Source organism: Notolabrus celidotus, chromosome 14, assembly GCF_009762535.1.
Source record: "Notolabrus celidotus isolate fNotCel1 chromosome 14, fNotCel1.pri, whole genome shotgun sequence".
In the NCBI taxonomy this organism is placed as follows: Eukaryota; Metazoa; Chordata; class Actinopteri; order Labriformes; family Labridae; genus Notolabrus; species Notolabrus celidotus.
In genome coordinates, this window is record NC_048285.1 from 19,826,998 (window position 1) to 19,847,103 (window position 20,106).

The 20,106-nt window shown below is 38.4% G+C and overlaps 1 protein-coding gene across 1 annotated transcript in view; it reads right to left on the minus strand.

Moving 5' to 3' along the window:
• ptgir (prostaglandin I2 receptor) overlaps positions 1-17,833 on the minus strand; it is a 34,343-nt gene extending 16,510 nt beyond the window's left edge. Inside the window, exons 1-2 of the mRNA XM_034700514.1 lie at positions 17,628-17,833; positions 16,414-17,457 (exon numbers count right to left, since the gene is read on the minus strand). Coding sequence (XP_034556405.1) covers positions 16,414-17,247 — 834 coding nt within the window. The 5' untranslated portion in view covers positions 17,248-17,457; positions 17,628-17,833. The remainder of the gene's footprint in view (positions 1-16,413; positions 17,458-17,627) is intronic.
• Between the last annotated feature and the right edge of the window lie 2,273 nt (positions 17,834-20,106).

Sequence of the window (20,106 nt, forward strand, 5' to 3'; positions counted from 1 at the left end):
AGGGAATATTTCTTTCAATGTCTTGAATTTATCCAACTCAGATGATTTCATTTCTTTGTTAGAGCACAAACATAAGCTTTCAGTTAGATAACGTAGTATCAAAACAAATCCACTGACATACCATGCACTTTCAATGCTATACAATCATTAACAAGTAGCATACCTCAACAAACCCAAAGAGCAACTTTCTTTCCAAAGTTTTATAAATGATTGGTTCTTATCAAAATACAAAAACAAGCTTAAACAAGCTGGTATTAGCATTGTCAGTGTGTTTAGCCCATGTTTTGTGATGTATTTTTAGGCCTGTGAAGGGGTCTCTGGAGGACAACAAGAGTGGATTTTTTTCTTTTTCTTTGGGGGCTCATTCCCATCACATATTTTCAGGTTCTGTTCACTTGTAAACATAGGCTGTAGTTCAACAGGCTCTGAAACCCCCAACCACAGAATCTGCACTGGCTGTCTGGTTACAATTATCTCTTCGGATTTGTTTAGTCCGTGTTGACCACATATTCAAGCATAGTCTCTCTCTGAGGGCAGTTCTGCTACATCAGAAAACATTTTGGATGGATCACAACGAAACAAAATGACGCCTGTTCTCAAAATTAAAAATTAAAAACTCGTAAATTCAGAAAATAAAACCGGAAAAAACAGTGTGTTTTGTTGTTTGAACTTGCAGGAATGATTAGCTGTTGGAAAGGATAGCAGAGTGATTCATTCTGTGCTGTCTTACACAGTTTAAAATGATTTGTGTTGGATTATTTATGAGCTGTGATAAAAAAGTGAACACCCACCCCAGCCAAAACCACATGACTGATCAACTCATATGATTGGCAGGGCAAATGTCATGAATCATCACCAACTTCATGGAAAATGAATATTTATGACGAAACTTGATAACATCCAAAATTCTTTTACGCAACAATCTTGTGACACAAGACAGAAATTCAAGGATGAGAACTTCTCAGTTGACTCCTTTTTCTTTTAAGAAGTGCGTTCATGTTGTGATCTCTTTTTCAGGTGATCCCTTTGTGCAGTGAGTACTGGCTACATCAGACTTTTATTGTCTGTCAGCTGTTTCTCTTTTTCACACGTCCCTCAGCAGGACAACAGATGATCACAGCGTTCTGCTTCACTTATGGTTTGTTTGATGTGTGGGTGTTGTATTTCACTGCTGTGTCTCAGCCAGGTTTTATTAGGTCACATATCTCCAGAGACTGCACGCAAGGTGGGATATGAAATAAAAATCTTATTGTTTTCTCTGCATTTCCCTAGTGATTAAATTATTAAGTCATCACAGGGATGGGCTTAGATAGCCATTTGAGTTTAGATCCGGTTCTTGGTTGGCAATGTACCTGGATTTGTCAAGGGTACAACTTAAACAAATCCCTGTATGTTGATCCTAAAAAAAGATTACAATCCCAGTGCTGTCCATTTTTGCTCTTTTTTTAATCTTAAAATGTTAAATTAACAAAAAAAAGATATCAAAATATCCACCCTGCATGATTACAAAGAGGACACACAAGGCTGAGAAACTCTACACTTGGGTGTGGAGCCCATTTCCCACAATACAGTGTTACCAACTAGGATGTTGATGAATGAGCCAAACTGTTGAGACACATGGCAAACTTACAAGACAAATAATGAAAAAATGAAATAATGTGTTGTACACAGCATAATGCCCTGTTGAGAAAGATTTCTTGTTTTTGTTCATGACTTTTGAAAAACAATTATAGTATTTTCTAGCCACTTATCCATTTTTCAGAAGAGTTAAGTTTGAATGACTTATTTGATATCAAGGTGAATGACAGAGAGCTGTTGATAAATGTAGCTCTTGAAGTGTTCTTTATTAGATAAGTACTAAAAAATTTACACAAATGTTGATAATATGCATAGCTGTGAGTGTCTGCTTCAAACCAACACAAGAATCTGTTAGATTCTACTGACCTGAGGGATCTTTTCTTTTCTATTGGAGAGTTAAATGGCTGTTTTGTCAGAGGAAGGGATTAGATATAAACACCCCAATTTACACAGGATGCACAGCCTCAATCGAGAAATGAGCTATCTAGACTAAACTCGTCTTTTATACCTGGCTGTAAACATATTTATTTCTGCTGTAAAGATCGTCTTTTTGAAGGCCCAGGCAAGACTCTTCTTCCTGAGGAAACTACGATCGTTCGACATTAGCAGAAACCTACTTTATGTTTTTTATCAGGGAATCTTGGCTAGTGTCCTCTTCTATGCTGTGCTTTGCTGGGGGGGGTCAGCATTTGTCTTGATGACAGAACAATAATCAATAAGCTGATCAGAAAGGCTGGTTCTGCAATTGGGATTACCCCTGACTTTCTTGAGGTTACCTTGGAGAAGAGAACTAGGAATAAATTGAAAACGGTCCTGATCTTTGAAGGCAATCCCCTGCACAGTGTTTTTAATGGACTGAGAAGCTCCCTCAGTGAGCGACTGGTGATGCCGCAGTGCTCCACAGAACGTCTTAGAAGGTCCTTTGTTCCTGCAGCAGGCAGATTTTTTAATGAACACTTGTAGCCATGAATCTGACCCATAGCTGTTAATTAGGCCTCAAATTGTGTGACTGTGTTATTTGTTTATTTGTCGTGTTTTTGTGACTGTACTGTCTCATTGTTTGTTGATTCTGTGAACAGACCATTGTGGCATATGAATTTCCCCAACAGGGGATCAATAAAATTCTCTAATCTAATCTAAATGGTGTGTATGTGGTTTCCGGTACTTTCGGAGCCAGCCTCAAGCTGATCCTCGATGAACTGCAGTTTTTAGCACTTCCGCATTGGACTCATATTCTTAGACTGGAGGTTGCCGCTTGCAGCCAATACGTTCTATTCAATGCTCATGTGTACACAGGGCATGCTGCGGCGCGTCTCAGCTCCGTCTCGGGAGCCTGCCACTGCGACGCTCCACCAGAGATACGCTTCGAGTCTATTTCCGACAAAGCCCGCGCACACGAGGATCGCATGCAACATCAGCCAATTTCAAAATAAAACACCATATATGGACTCCCGACCATTTAAAGATCGTTTAGATCAGAAATACTCATCGTTTATGGATGCAAGCTACAAACAGCCACATATCCATGATCCAGGTTGACAACAGGACTTTAAGATGATAACTGTGTCAGAAGGTAACAGGGCAACAAAAATAAAGCAGAATTATTCATATCAAACTCATCTAAACCTGCAAAATCGAAACTTTATAGTTATGCAGTATCCTCAGCAATGATTAAAGCACAAAAGTAATGGAATACTGTCCAAATGAGCAGACATTCAACAACAGAAAGGCTCTGTAACCTGTTGTTTGTATGTTGTTCTCTCTATGCTGGACCCAGCTGATCCTGGCTGCTCTGAGCTGGCACTATGCTCCAAACACGTGTCCTATGTAGCAGGGCGCAAGCCGTCGGACGGAGCAAACACGCTGCGCAGCCGTAACACAACGTGGCGCATCCTGTGTAAATTGGGGGTCAGTACTGCGGCTCCACCAATGCAATATGTCAATGTACAGGGAGGTGGTATTTTGGCATTAGTTCTCATAATGGGAGTAGATGGATAAGGAGATAAGATTCATATAATAGATTTCTTTTCATGCAGGTTTTTCAAAGGCAAATGCTGTGTACGTTGCTGTCTTTATAAGAAATGAAAAGGTATGCCTTGTATTCAATGATAAAATCCACTGATTGAAGCTTCTTTTGCACACAAATCAATACGAGTGCATGTCAGCAGGAAAACACATCTACAGCTCTGTGGTCTTCCTCACCAGAGGGGGGATGAAGGTAAGAAATTGAAGAAAAACGTGGTCGCAAAAGAAAAGGATGTGATAAAAGTTACCAAAGATAATGGCTGTCCTGTATATAACTATTCATTTCTATTAAATCATGATGATGAAGAAGAAAAGGTAGTCACTTGATGCACAGAGTAAACGGTTTTACTTTCTGCACCAACCTTTGTCAAGCCTCAACCACTCGCTATCAGGTCATGATGTTGTAAACCAAAGCATGTGTCGTGCCAGATTGAGAGATTCTTGAACTCTCATACTGCTGAAGATATCTGTATATCTGTATATCAGATCAGGCAGACAGCGACTTATCACACAATCATGCAAATTAACAAACGGAAATACGGTATGGTGTGTTGAGAATTGATCTTGCCTGAAATTTGGTGCAGACGTGATAGGCCACGAAAGAATGTTTTGAATAAAGGTGTTAAATATGTTTTATCTTTGATAGCAGCACTCAAAGGAAGGCTATGTATTTCTGTGTCTCCAATATACACAGGCCACAGTCCACTTGTGAGGAAGCAAATGAGCCCGGGGCAGCTATCGATGGTTGAAGACAGATTTATTTCTTGTGACGTCTCTGCATCTCCTGAAGAGACACAGCTAGGCCCACAGCTAATAACATTGACCAAGATCAATATATTTTATTATGTGGTCAATGTAGTTCACTGCATGATGGGAACTCTGAAATTGTTGGGGAGATAAATTGTATCAGCCCATTCTCATTATAAGGTCATCAAAGGTTTCATGCCCGTTGTAGTTACTGTCTACATTCCAATATGGCACATAAACTAATCACCAAGGAGGGACATTAATGACTAGTCTTTTATTGTTTAGTCTATAAAGCTGTCTTGCACAGATTCACACAGCTACCTCCTCCACTGTATCCCATGGAAAACAAACACCATTTCACAAGCCATCATTTAACATAACAAACTAAAAAATCAATTCAATATTTAAGAACAGGTCCTGCACACTTCTGAAAAACCTTACGTATTTGAAAAACTGAAAAGCAAGCATAACAAAACATGTCAGGTATTTGGCTTTAATGACTTACAGCAGTATAGGAATTGATGGCATTGTATTGTATTTTCCCCCTCCTACCCCTTCCCACTCATCCACCCGCATATTGTTTTCAATGTGAGTGTTCTGAGGAAAATTGTGGTAAGCATTGCTGGAGGTAGACGCAGATCATTCAAGGGACAGGCAATAAGAATGCATAATACATGAAAACCCAAACAGGATGTTTTTCACTGCTGCACTGTCAATGTTACATTGAAAGTTGTATTGATTTCCAATCCAAAGATTTGCCACAGCCTGTATCTTTTTTCTCAACAGGGCAGCTCTCAAGCAACTTATTTTAGCACATCAGCTAAAATGTTTTCCTGTACCTATTCTATGCTCCATTACTCGAATTTCCTAATGAACGATTACTCGAGTACTCGCAATTATTTATTTTTTTAACCGTAAACAAAAATAAATAAATAAAAGTCAGTCGGACACGGACCTACCAGACCAGAATTGTAGTAAGTTCTGCTGCCTTTTCTTCATCCATCTTTTCCACTCTCATAGTTGTTCTCTGTGATGGTGGCTTGTGCTCTGGCTCGACTATCGCGATCAGCTCTTTGAAGCCTTCTCCTTCCACTAGTATTTCTATGGTATGCAAGTTTAACGCCACATATCTTGCACTGCACATTAATGTCATCGTTTTTTCAAAGCACTTCCAGACATTACTTTTTTAAACTGACATGCCACAGGTGTCGCAGGCAGTTCTGTGTTTGTTGTGCTTTTGCTTTCGGTTGAATAACATGTTCCTAAAGTGTTGTCGTAGCTGCCGTCAAACAGTTGTTTTTGCTGAAATCTGGCTTGATGTGTTCTAAAGCTGAAGCCGTGACCAGAGAGGTCATATGCTTATATACCGTTAATTATTTTCCTGCCTAGTACATTCAGTTAGGCGGAAACAAAAAGAACATGGTCACACATGTAACACTGTATGAGTTCAAGTTATCTTGCCAGGTGGGCGAGTAACAAAATGCTATTCGAATAATGGGGTCAATGGCGAGTACTCAAGTACTTGAGTAATCGTACCCATCCCTATGCTACACCAAAGTAGTCTACAGTCAAAGTCATCACATGGCCAGTTAATGAATCTGAGCTTTCGGCAGCTTTAGAACATGACTTTTCCCTGAGGAGTTGGTGGAGACCAAAAACATAGTTAAAATAGGGGGAATATCACATCAACAATCATCAGATGGTTACAAATAGGACCTCAAATGATTGTTATCTTGCTCTGTGTCTGCTGGAAGTGAGTAAATGAGTCACTCTGCTGGCAAGTTTGCAACATTAATCTATATGCAGATGATGTCATTGTTTACGGCATAATTTTTGCATGCCCTAAGTGGGCAAAGAATTCACTGAACACAGGTTTCAGTAAAAGTCTTCACTAAAAGTTACAAAGTACATTGGCACTGACAGAGACCAGAGGACAGAGGATGCAGTTTAATCTATTTCAGCCACAAAAACATGCAAACTCTTCTGCTTTGTTCAGGCCAACATGTACCCATTGACTGAGTCCCTATTGACTCACAAAATAGTTTTTATTTGGATAACTGAAAACACTCCATGGAGGAAAAAACTCTACTAATCTGTTTCCTATTTGCGATCAGCTCTCCACATCTGTCTTGACTCTTCTTTAATCTTCTGTGCCTCCGTCAATACAACACTCAGCACCTGTTCCCCTCTTATTGTCCTCTGATTCATACCTGAGGCCATATTCTTCCGATCACGTAAATAACACATCAAAGGGATTCAATATCTACTCGTATTTTTCACTTCAGGATTGTTAATGCTTTGAATTGTTGTCCAATATCTTGTGTGCAGGTCAAACCAGTGAAACTAATAATGTACAAGAAAAAAATAGATCAAACTAGACAAAAGGGCATTACTGAAAAAAAACACCTGCAGCCCTGTGTTTATTTGTATAATAGGAGTGAGTATGTTCAAGTATATGATCAGCCTAGTTGGCGTGTGTTGTGTATATGTTAAATAAAGCATTAAGCAGCCAAAGGGAGTCCTTATTGTTCAGTACACAATGCCAGTTGTTGATTGCATAGCATCATCTTTCCTTGTGGAAACCTGGATGATGCTCGGTGTGACATTTATCTCCCAGCAGCAACTGCGGCAACTCAGGCACGATAACAGTTTGAGAAACAAAGCTGCCTCTTATCGTGACTTTGTCTTTACACGTCCAACTGAACCACTCCCATGCTGTGTGGACTCATCTGTCACTTCATACACATGCAAAGATCATTGTTCTCTACGCTGCCGTCACAAAGACACATTCCAGCCACTATTTCCCCACATGTGCTGTTGCAGGAGTAGACCCATCCATTTAAATTCTTGAATGCATCACAGAGATTTTAACTTTGAATCATCTTGGATACGTCTGGTTCTGGGGACTTTCCCCGTTCACCAGCTCTGATTTCACTAGATCTGGATCCAGTTGGATGTGAGGAGTGCCTGTACAGCTATCATCCTGTCATTCTGCATATTTTCACTGGCATTCAAGTTGGAGCTAGTTGACGGACTTAAGAGCTCCAGGCTGTTATGTAACAATTCTTATGTTGATTTAGATGTGTACTTAAGGTTAAAGTCCTTTGAGGAATTAAACAGTCACTATTGTCTTAATGTGTTGGTTGTTTTACAGCATGATCTTTAGAGCTAATACAGCTCCACATAAGTGGTTCCTACTTCTTTCTGAAGACTCAGCCTTCCTAAACAAGTGAAAATGTGTGTTTTTTAGCTGCTGAAAAACAAACTGATCTCTTGCCTCATGCTGCCTCAAATTGCTTTGTTAACTTCAAAGCATCTGTGTGCGTCACAAATGTGTTCCCTTTCCCTGGTCTATCACACATGCTCAGATTTATGAGGTGCTGCACTGACTCCTAAAGGCATGATGCCCTGTGACGGATATGTTCATCCTCTTCCTGACAAATTTCCCTCTTGTTCAGTGTGCTCTGAGCTATTGGTGGTTTTGGTCTGGTATTCCCTTTTTACTATTTCCAAAACACAGCTTACACAGGGGTCTTGCGTAACCCATTGACTTGTTGTGTCTTTGCATTTCAGTTTTATTAGAAAGCCACAGAAATGAGGAAGAGGGGTTGAGGTCTAGAGGAAAAATGTACTTTGTTGGTTGTGCATTGAGTCGGTCTTCATTTTAAGCACTATCTTGTTCATTTATACAATGAAAATGAAGACTACGCCCCTAAAAAAGTATTTTAAGTTAATTGTGCTGCATTTGATATTGTCACATATTTTCTTGGTATTTGGAAAGTGTCTTTTTGTGGCCACATAATAACAAAAAGTAATTGAAGGTGTCCTAGAAATAGAATGAGAAAAGGGGTTGAGTTTTGATTGATGATAATGTATATGTCATACATTATATATGTAATATATTTTATGTATATATGTAATTGTTTGTCCAGGAGCCTTGGAGTTGATCCCAAGCAGAGCCACAAGCTAATGTTGACATTGTTTAATTGATAACATAGCTAACAAACTGATTTAAATTCATTTTGAATGTTTACTCAAGTTGTCTTGGGGCTTCAACCAAACTGCAACCGCTTCACATTGTTAACCATTTATTTCACTATTTTTCTGTTACATATGTAAATAGCATGTGTCTAACAACCCGCAAAATTAGGAAGTGTGCACACAAGGGATGATGATGATGATGCTGATGATGATGCACCCCTGACACTTGAATTACTTTCAACAGCTCAGTGGTGTATAATTGAGTTTATGGCTTCTTGTTGAACTTTGTTAGCTAACATTACAGGTACGAGTCAATATTAGAGTGCTGACTCAGAGTCAGGACCGTTAGCTATACAAATGGAAACCTTCAGAGATTTAAACCCGTCTGCACAGCCACTCTTCTTTTAAGTTACCACAGGGCTTCTCAAAACATCTCGAACAGATCAATAAATTAAAGGGAAATTCAGACATACAATCACAAATGACTTCCAATCCTGATAATAGCTTTTGATATGAGTGCTGCACTGCATTGATCCCTGTATCGATGAGCAACATTTGGGCCCCACAGCTTCTATGGTTCCCATGGGAACAGCAAAGAGAGGGGGTTTGGTCACTGTTAAAATATGCTATCTGCCTATACATGCCCCTGAACAAAAGACTGAGTTGGTCATTTATAAAGTGAAGAGGACAGGATAAAGAGAAACAAAGAAAAGACTAATGGATCAGTGCTGATTTTCCTTTCAGAGGGAATACCTTCTGTCAAGACTGATGAAATACTGACAAGAAATACTTAGAGATTAAGCTACACATTAGAGGACAGGGCTGTAATTTCACATAGGGCTATGATTGAGTATGATCAGTTTTAATGATAACATATAGATAATCGTTTTGGTTAAAATTACACAGAAGACTGTGAAAAGTTGTCTTTATTTTTTGTTTTCCAGGACAAAATTATTTGTTTAAGCCAAACGAAGATATCAAATCAGTGATTCTTCTTATTTACTGTAAAATATAATACAATAAAAGCCTACCCCGACTATATTAATTCTTTATCTGGCTGTCTGTGCAGTGAGTGCACAATGAGACAAATAAACACATGTTATCAGACTGTCAAGTTTGCTCAACAAAGTAGTATAAAAACACTTGTCCATTGATTTTTAAGAGAATGAGTGGAAACATAAAGCTGAAGATCAACTCAATATAGTTGATGGTAAAATGGTAAAAAAAAAAAAGCTGATATGAAGAGTGAATTTACAATGTGTAAGCAAGTAATCAATTGAATTCTCCAACAAGTTGATCAGGAAGAAATCTAAAGAGATGTATACTCTGGTGAGTGACAGGAGGGATGGAGAGGATGATTAATGCTTGTACTGGCTTTAAAGATATATAAACTGACATAACAACAAAAAACACATCTTTGCAGGGCAAAAGTTTTACCTGTCTCTTATTGACGCCTATACCAAATAAAGTCAGGGTGAATTTAAAAAATGAAACAAATAAAAGCCCAGGCTACTACTTGAAGTTTTACAGTAGTTGTCTTGTAAAACATTCCAAGTAACTAGGGATGTAAGGATACACTCAACCCACGATTTGATTTGAATCCCGATTTTTGGTTCACGATACAATTCACTCACGATTCTCTAAGGATTTTCAAGAAAACTGGATTGAACTCAAAATTTGAATAACTATTATTTCATTTCAATTCTCAGATATGGACAGTTGCAATATATATTTCGTAAACAAAGTAATCCTTTTATATTTTTAAGGTGTGTTGTAACTCAAATAAAACCACTGCACACTTTTTTACCACAACTTGCAAAACACTAAAATCACCATACAAAAATACCTTGATGGAAACTTCAGTACAATTATAGAGAAATGGAAAGTGAACAATTCCCAAATGAAAGTATTAAATATCAAAACAAATAAGGTAAATGTCTTTGAATTAGGGATGTAAATTTCAAGTATTTTCCGTGATCGATCTTTGGAAATGTTAACAATCAATTATCGTTTAATCATTGAAAAAATGTGAATGTTTTCCACGTAAAAAATAATGCCAAATGCATTTTTTCCCCTAAATCAAATTTTCCTTCACGACACAATGTATATAACTGACGGTATTAAACAGCTACGGATCATATTGAGGTGTTCAAAATGTTAAACACACTGAATATCACTGTGAGGAGCAGGCTTATAAATAATCTCTGTGGACGCATGGTTATAGAGTGAAGACTCAGACTACAACATGTGGATTTACTGCAACAGGAAAACTGTACAGAATCATATTCAGACTCCAGTTTGCACATTCTTAATGAGAAAAATTAAGCATTTAAACGCAGTAAGGTGTCAGACGGGAGCGCAACCGGGCCAGTATCAGTCCGGCGGCGGAGAAAAAAAACGTTCGTGGAGATCTGTCACTCAGCTGCAGCCCCCAGCTGAGCGTCTCCGCTGTGCCAACACCTTTAATCAGCTGATTCTGAAACATGCTTAAAAAACCTTCACTCAGCGAGTGACGAGCGAGCAGCGCAAGAGACTTAATGATGTTGAACAAGCGGAGTACAAGGCAGATAGCGCCTTTTACTGTTTAAAAATAACATCCCAATACAAATTTTGTTGAATCGATTTTAATCCACCCTTATTTGTATCGATTTTTTACCGTCTTGCGATATAACCTTACATCCCTACAAGTAATCCAAACTGCTCTTATTCTGCATATTATGCATGTTAATGTTATAGTATGTTCACTGATGTAATGCTGCATAATGAAGCCCTAAAAGAGTGTTTTATTATACATAAAGAGAAAGTTTTAAGTCTCATCCTGCAGATGGATTTCAGTAGCTGTACTTATATATTCCATATGGCCTTAACCTCCCAACATTGTCATCAGTCCTTCCGAGAGGTACGGCATGTTTAACGCCACATCAAACAAATCAAATGTTCTTTCATATGGCAGCAGTAGTGATAACATTCATCATACACCAACTTTAATTGATTAACAACACCTTATCCTTTAAAGCTGTCTGCTGTACCTATACAATACTGGAGGAGTAAATCAGCGGGAAGTGATATAAAAACCAAGGTCTGCGACAAGCCTGGGAAGCCGGTGGGATTCCCGTTACAGTGAAACATTTACAGACCATGGATTCCACGCTTGAAATTAGGTCAACCCACCACACACAACCTCCAGAAAACATTTGCTTTTCTGAGAAACTCCCACACATCTTATCATCTGTCACCACATAGCATAGCACCACTACATGTGAGCTACTGCCTCCATGAAGACGGATTATCTTGCTCAACAAAGAGGAAATTCCTCCTCATATGCTTTCACTTAAAATCCACTTAGTAAAGACAACATTTTGAAGCCTGATCTGTAAATACTGATGCGCAGAACCATTTTTTACCTCCTCTGCCAAATCTGCATTCAAAAGAGGAAGCATTGATTTTCTACCACCTGCTTTACATCTCTGCTGATTAGAGACCTTCCCACACTGCCAATTCCTCAGAGTTTGAAAGCATTGTTCTCCAAGGTGTATTCAGTTACGTAAGTGCTTTAGGTACATCAATGATAAGTGGAAACACATGCTGGAGCTGGGACACGTTTTGTGTTGGCATATCACTGTGTGCACGAAGGAATAATGACTCAATGTGCTCGTATGTTTGCGAAAGTTAACTTTAAGTGTGCCAAGTGCAACTTTTCATTGCGCTTAACACATTTTCTTTTTTTCAACATCTGTTTTGCTTCGGGCAAATTAACCTGTGTTAATCATGAAGCCAAATCAGTCTGGAAAGATGTGAAGTCTGATGACATGCACTCTCACCGCAGTCTCGCATCTTTCAGTTCCGACCACAGTGATGTTCATGCACATGAGCAAATACACACACACACACGCCTACATAGATGACGCATGAATTGGTAATTACTTAATAATAGGGTCCTGAATTATTCACAGTAAAATACTGCTGATCAGGTAAATGTAGAAAAATTGGTACAGATGATTAATTGAGCTCAGAAAGGAATATCTAAAATTTGTGTAAATCAGTTTGAATAACTCAGACTTATTTTTGAGGAAGAAAGTTGAAGTTGTAAAACAAAAATGACCATTTACTTTGTCATAACAACCTACTTTTCCACTGAGATGCCTTACATCCGGGTAAAGATGCACATAATCTCATTAAATTTCGACATTGACACATATATGACTCGTAGTTCTGTACAGCTAAGGCAAAAATTAGCTTTGCGAATGTTGAAGTTGTGCTTTGGTTCCTCAAGTCTTACTCACACGTGTTGAAGTGTGCATACTCATTACTATTCCTTCCCCAGGGCCCTCTCAACCACAAACATGTATCGTGCCTTAGTCACACCTGGAGGCCAACTTTTGCCACAAACCATCCAGATGCAGACAATGAGTGGTTAGAAAAGAGCGAGAGCATGAACAGACACTTTTTACTGCTTCCTGTAAACATTTTCATCATCTGACCAATGTTGTTAAAACGCCTAATATAAATAAAAGAAGCAGGGATTCTTTCATTATATAACTCACATTAATCACATCCCCCCAGCTGGTGAACCTCTGGCTAATGTTTACAGAGGCACAGACAGGAGGAGGGTTAACCCCAGACTCCTGCAAGAGGAGATTTGCCCTCTGGGAAAGGCAGGGCTGGACCAGTCCTCCAGGTTTGGCACACTCCTCTAAAACAGGGACATTAATGGAGCTAAGAAGACAATTGCAAGACAAAAAAAAACCAAGGCACAACAACAGCATGCCTTGTGTGATGGAGGCTTCACTCTCAGTCACACCTTTTATTACTGGAGCCGGCTTAGCAAAACACAACCATTAAGGAGACAATGACAGGGCACACAAACAAAAACATCAACCGTCACCATGCTAGCTGAGCTTTCTTTATACACGATGATTATTGAAAGAGAGAACAAATATTTTTACAAGCTAAAAGGTTTGGAAAACTCTCGCTAAAATTAGCCTGCTCCTTTCAAGGGTTGTTTCAATTCTGATACCAGTCTGGTAAATGCGGTCAATACTGTTTAAAATACATAGGATTGCAACAGAACATAACAAGTGCAACAGTCTATGCACAGACCCCATACCATGATTTACAAGCCACTCCCTATAAAACAGATTTGTTTCAGCTGAAATCTTTTCCTTTCCCTGAAAATAGGTTAAACAGCAAGCTATGCTACGCTGTCAACATGGAGGCTGATGTAACTACTGTTTTAGGGCAGCAGAGAAAAGTAGATATCCAATTTTTTTACATAACAATAGCAAAAACATCAGTGCAGAGTAGCACAGTGAAAAAGAACACAGTTAACAAAATCAGTTCCTATGACACTTCAGCAGATACTGCACATTGGCTTCAAAGCAGCAGCTAACGTCATGTTACAATACATTATGTTTTGCTGTTATGTTACGCTATGTTACGTTACATTATGTTAGGTTATGTTATGTTATGTTAGGTTATGTTACGTTACGTCACGTTACGTTATGTTAGGTTTTGTATTGTTAGGTTATGTTATGTTATGTTATGTAACGTTATGTTACGTTATGATATGTTACGTTATGTTACGTTATGTTATGTTACGTTACGTTATGTTATGTTACGTTATGTTACGTTATGATATGTTACGTTACGTTATGTTACGTTATGTTAGGTTTTGTATTGTTAGGTTATGTTATGTTATGTTATGTAACGTTATGTTACGTTATGATATGTTACGTTATGTTACGTTATGTTATGTTACGTTACGTTATGTTATGTTACGTTATGTTACGTTACGTTATGTTATGTTACGTTATGTTATGTTACGTTATGTTATGTTACGTTATGTTATGTTACGTTATGTTACGTTATGTTATGTTACGTTATGTTATGTTATGTTACGTTATGTAGAGTTATGTCATGTTAGGTTACGTTATGCTATGCTATGTTATAATTACATTATGTTATGTTATATTACGTTATGTTATGTTACGTTATGTTATGTTACGTTATGTTATGTTACGTTATGTTATGTTACGTTATGTTATGTTATGTTATGTTACGTTATGTAGAGTTATGTCATGTCATGTTAGGTTACGTTATGCTATGCTATGTTATAATTACATTATGTTATGTTATATTACGTTATGTTATTTTAGGTTATGTCATGTCATGCTAGGTTAGGTTATGTCATGTTAGGTTATGTTATGTTATGTTATGTTAGGTTAGGTTATGTTAGGTTACGTTATATTATGTCATGTTATGTTATGTTACATTACGTTACATTATGTCATGTTAAGTTATGTTAGGTTATGTTATGTTATGTTACATCACATTACGTTAAGTTATGTTATGTTCATTAAATTAGGTTATGTTACGTTATGCTATGTTACATTATGCTATGTTATGTTATGCTATGTTACATTATGCTATGCTATGTTATGCTATGTTACATTATGCTATGTTACATTATGTTATGTTACGTTATGTTATGTTATGTTATGTTACGTTATGATATGTTACGTCATGATATGTTACGTTATGTTATGTTACGTTATGTTACGTTATGTTATGTTACGTCATGATATGTTACGTTACGTTATGTTACGTTATGTTATGTTCCGTTATGTTATGTTACGTTATGTAGAGTTATGTCATGTCATGTTAGGTTACGTTATGCTATGTTATGTTATAATTACATTATGTTATGTTATATTACGTTATGTTATTTTAGGTTATGTCATGTCATGCTAGGTTAGGTTATGTCATGTTAGGTTATGTTATGTTAGGTTATGTTAGGTTAGGTTATGTTAGGTTACGTTATATTATGTCATGTTATGTTATGTTACATTACGTTATGTCATGTTAAGTTATGTTATGTTAGGTTATGTTATGTTATGTTTTGTTACATTACATTACGTTAAGTTATGTCCGTTATATTAGGTTATGTTACGTTATGCTATGTTACATTATGCTATGTTACATTATGCTATGTTATGTTATGCTATGTTACATTATGCTATGTTATGTTATGCTATGTTACATTATGCTATGTTATGTTATGCTATGTTACATTATGCTATGTTATGTTATGCTATGTTACGTTATACTATGTTACGTTACGTCGTGTTACCTTATGTTACGTTATGTTACGTTATGTTAGCTTGACTGTAGCTGCTCTGCTTGTTTTAAGTTGACCTTACAGAGACATTTTGTCAAACAAATATTCTACAAGCAAATGAAATGTATCTATTTGCTAATCTTTGCAGATAGCTAAGCTAACGTAATATTTGCTCTTCTCTCAAAGCTAACGTTCTTCACCTGCCGAATGTTTAAAAACGTGTTTTTTTTATATCTGCACTACATTGTGCTCTCCATATGCTGTGCTAACTCTGCACTGCTGTATGTTTCCTATTCTTTATATGAAAGTCTGTAAATATGTTTTTCTAGATTAAGGTTTAATTTTCTTTCTCTGCCAAGGCTGACTGTCAAACCCTAAAATAAAAGAGAAGAATGTCATATACTCCCTATGCCAGCCAAAACAAAAATCATAGTATGTCATCAACATAGAATCATTGGTGTATGGCTTTCATCTTGGTTTTAATTTAGGCATTGATATCAGATTGGTATTTGGATTGATGGATTTGCAACTTAAGGTATCTTACTTGGTACAGAAAAGGGAAAAATCGTGTTCAAACATTTCTATTTCATCCTGGAAACTCCCTTTACCTATCAGTCTGCACTTGTTTACAGTGTCCAAGTCTTGTGTCAATGACATAACAAAACCACTTTAAAAAATTCCATTGTTCTGTTCCCCTTCCATAACACACTTTCTTTTTCTGGCTTCACTTAGGAGGGTTGATTTGTGTCTCAACAGCTAACTTAATGACACATCAGGGTGTCAGCTTTTTCCTTCTTTTCTGGTGTAGTAATTTTATAAGTTGCTGACATATCATGATTCAGAGGTCAAATCAATAAAAACATGCAGATGACTGACCACAATGTATGAGACAGAGGGAGTGGAACATGTTAAAAAAGAGAAACTATTCAAACACATACACAAGAGAAGGTCTAAAGTAAACTTACCGTTAGTGGCAGGGAGCAGACCACAAAGATGACTGTGATAAGCGCCAGCAGCACCAGGTGATCTATCTCCTCTTCCCCTTGTCCAAACCAGGCCAGGCTCAGCTTCCTCTTCTTCACACTGGACCCAACAGAGCCACGGCGCATTATCTGGTTCCTGTGCATCTGACACAGGCTGACAATCACTGAGCCGTTGCACACAAAAACTGCCAGGATCAGCAGAGAAATGAGGGAGGAGTAGGAAACAGAGAAGGCCCTAACCAAGTTGGCCCGCTCATCCCCTCTTGCATCCATGTCAATGAAGCACCACGTCCCGGGACAGTACTGTCTGAATTTGCCATAGCCGGTGTACGGCAGAAGGCAGAAGAGCAAAGAAAAGAGGTAAATAAAAAAAAGGGTGAATTTTGCAAAGCTCCGGCGGATGTGCACTGAGTAAAAGTAAGGGTGGCTGATGGCCAAGCAGCGCTCCACAGCCATGGCACACAAGATGAGTGTTGGAGCCAGGCCGAAGAAACTCATGGCAAAGCCGAAAAGTTTGCACAGGCTCTCACCCCCCAGACCAATCAGGGATAACTTGCGGGCGTAGCAGATGAACACTGGTGGGCTGAGGAGACAGGTGCCCAGCAGGTCAGTGAGGGCCAGGCCGGTCACCAGGATGCAGAAGACAGAGGACCTGGAGCGATGTTCCTTCTGGTGCACACCGAGGATGAAGAGAGCCAGGAGGTTTCCAACCACAGCAGCTAAGAACATGATGATGCTTATAGCTGGCTTGCCATTCCCGTTGACATTGAGAGTGTCATTGCAGGTGGTGTTGTGGCATGACGCGCTTAGAAGCATGCTTTTGTTTATGTTGAACTTACAGAGATGAAGTGAGGCTGCTCAGTGGAGAATAAATACGGAGTCCTCAGACAGCAAGGGGGAAGTCTGACCTCTTGATACCATTAGGTGGCCACAAAGAGGGTAGGAATACTTGGTGAGACCCATCATGTTGTGTTGACTTAAAGCATGATTCTCTGTCTCTATTAAACACACTGATTTTCAATCTCTCTGTGAAAGAAATACACAAGAAAATGCAGATCAGATATTCATTTTTTAAACTAAGAAGCATAACAGTAATCACACCAGTGTTGAAATATTTTAAGATTTTACCTATTTATAAGTATTTTAGCAGAATATAGAACTTGTAATGTATGTCTTAAAATGACTCAATCACTCACCTCTTTTCCACTCTAGAAAATCAGCAAAATTTCACTTTAACTCCTTTTTCTTCTGCTTCTTCCTCTTCTCTCGCCTATGATTCAGACTCTTGCCTTTCTTTGAAGCATTAAGCTTTTCAGAAGTCGATGTTTGAATAAAGAGTTTAAAAGTGCCGCTGCCGGGATCCTGTCGCTGATACACGTTGCTCAACTGACTGAGGGAGAATGCACGAGCTCCGTGTCTCCTTCACTCACTTTCTCACTTCACTGCACCTCCCAGTCTGTCAGTGAAGTCCCGCCCATTGTACCAAGGAACCGGTGTACTAATCCAGTATTAAATAAACGGCCATTGTCTTGTGGTTTTAATAATATTTTGTTATTTTAGAATGGTGGACAACAGAAAAGTGCGACACACAAGCTGTAAATATTATTTTGTCAAAAGTCAGGCCAAAGTTTTCTGAGAGATTTTCCCTTTCTGTATTATAATAGCACTGAATTTAATAAAACCCTGACACTCCTACATTCAAGTTATAAAGTGGTTGTACGGGAGGCTTTTGCCTAATTGAGAAGATAAAAATAGATCAGGTAAAGCCTCTCCTTGTTTGTTGTTTTTTTGGAAAGGTTTTCTGAACAGCATTTATCTCTACCAGATGTCTTACATGCAGCCATTCAACAACTTATCAAAAGAGCAAAAGCATGCCCAGAAGGGTGGCCAGGGGTGGCATTGCCCCCTATTAAAATCTGATTGGCCATCCCTGGTGCCGCCCTAAAACCTGAATTATTATTTTTCTTGTCAAATGCTGGGCTTTTGTTAATTGAACCATTTGGACTGTAGCAGGCTGCTAGTACTTTCTGGGTTTAAAAGTAGTATTTTTTCTTTTTCTAAATTATAGAAGAAATGGCCACCTACCAAATTTATCTCACAAGGAAGGTTGATGAGAGAGTAACCAATCAAAATTGCAAACAAATTCCTATACACTGTCTGTCAAAAGTACATTTTGGTATATGTGTACATAGGCAAAATACATATACAGCTTCATTGTTCTAAAAAGTTGGGTATCGAATATTTGTATATTACCACTCTGATGTGATATGATTTACATTTCATTTTTTAGTTTTCAAACAGAAATATCAAATCTGTGTGGAACTTCAATTTCAATATTCAAAGAAGATATTACTACTAGAGACAGAAACGGTTTGAACTAGTCTACACTATTGTGGATCATCACACCAAGTCCCCCTGTCTGCCACTCAGTTTGCTTTGGCCCCTATGCCTGTCCCTGCAGATGGTTTGCTAACAAGGCAGCAGCTCCATGTCATCTTTTCAGGCCAGGCCGGACGGGTGCGAGCCCGGACACCAGACATTTACCAGTAATCAGTGCCCCGTAAAACCAGCTCACAGGTTCACCAGGGCACTCCACCATGATAAGGTGGCAATTCATAGATACCCTGGGGTACACCAAGAACAGGAGGGATTACATTTTGAATCCCCTTGTTTAGCCTGCTGCCATCTCAGCCCTGCTTCAGATAAGTAGAAGACAATAAATGGATGGATTCAGAAATAGTAAATAACTGATATTCATTTGTGTGTGTAGCACACTTCATACCACCCCTGTCAAAAAAGCCTGGAAGTGCCCTTGCAGAAGGGGTAGACAAGAGCTTTGGATGAACACAGTTGACATTAGAAGGATGCTTCCACTGCTTCCTTGGCCTCTTTTGACCTGATCTGTTAATTCTGTGTGTTTAGCCTTCAGTGAAATACCAGTGTGAAGTCCTCAAATAATGTGAGTGCTCTGGAGAAAACTGCATGCCTTGATTTATGCCTCTGGCTTAAGAAGACTGTCAAATGTTTGTGCTGAAATGTTGAAACCAGAGAAAACTGTTTCAAAAACCAAGTAGCGATTCCGTGGTATAAAGAGTGCAACAACAAACAACACACTAGGAAAATTATTGCCCACTTTAAAACTACTTGTAAACTATAACAACACAAGTACATCTCTTGTAGTATAAGATTTATATTATCCTAAAAGTGTCCTGAGAAAACACACAATATTCATGACATTGATTGCTCAATTTTGGGGTTTTGTATAAAATTGCAATTGAATGGAATTTCCTGAGCATTCCCTTGAATATCATGTTGTTGCTTATAGGGGTGAAGCTGTTATTACGCATCACAGTTATCATTGTAGCTTATATACTGTACATCCGACAAAAGTTAATCATAAAACATTGAGTTTGTGTCCTCCTGAAGTGTAGGGTAAAGTATAAAGCATCATTGAATACAAATAATCAATTGAATGAATGTGTTACACTGCAAGGGCAGGAAGTATTGTGCTGTTTTGTAATTCCCTGATTAAATTCTCAGTCCCACGGGAGAGTGACCTCATCTATTTGTCTGCCCATGTGTGACCTGTGTTGACTAAGACACTGGCAACTGAAATGTCATTAAAGCTCTTTTTCATCAACCTGATTGACCCGGAATAAAAGCCACAGCAGGAGG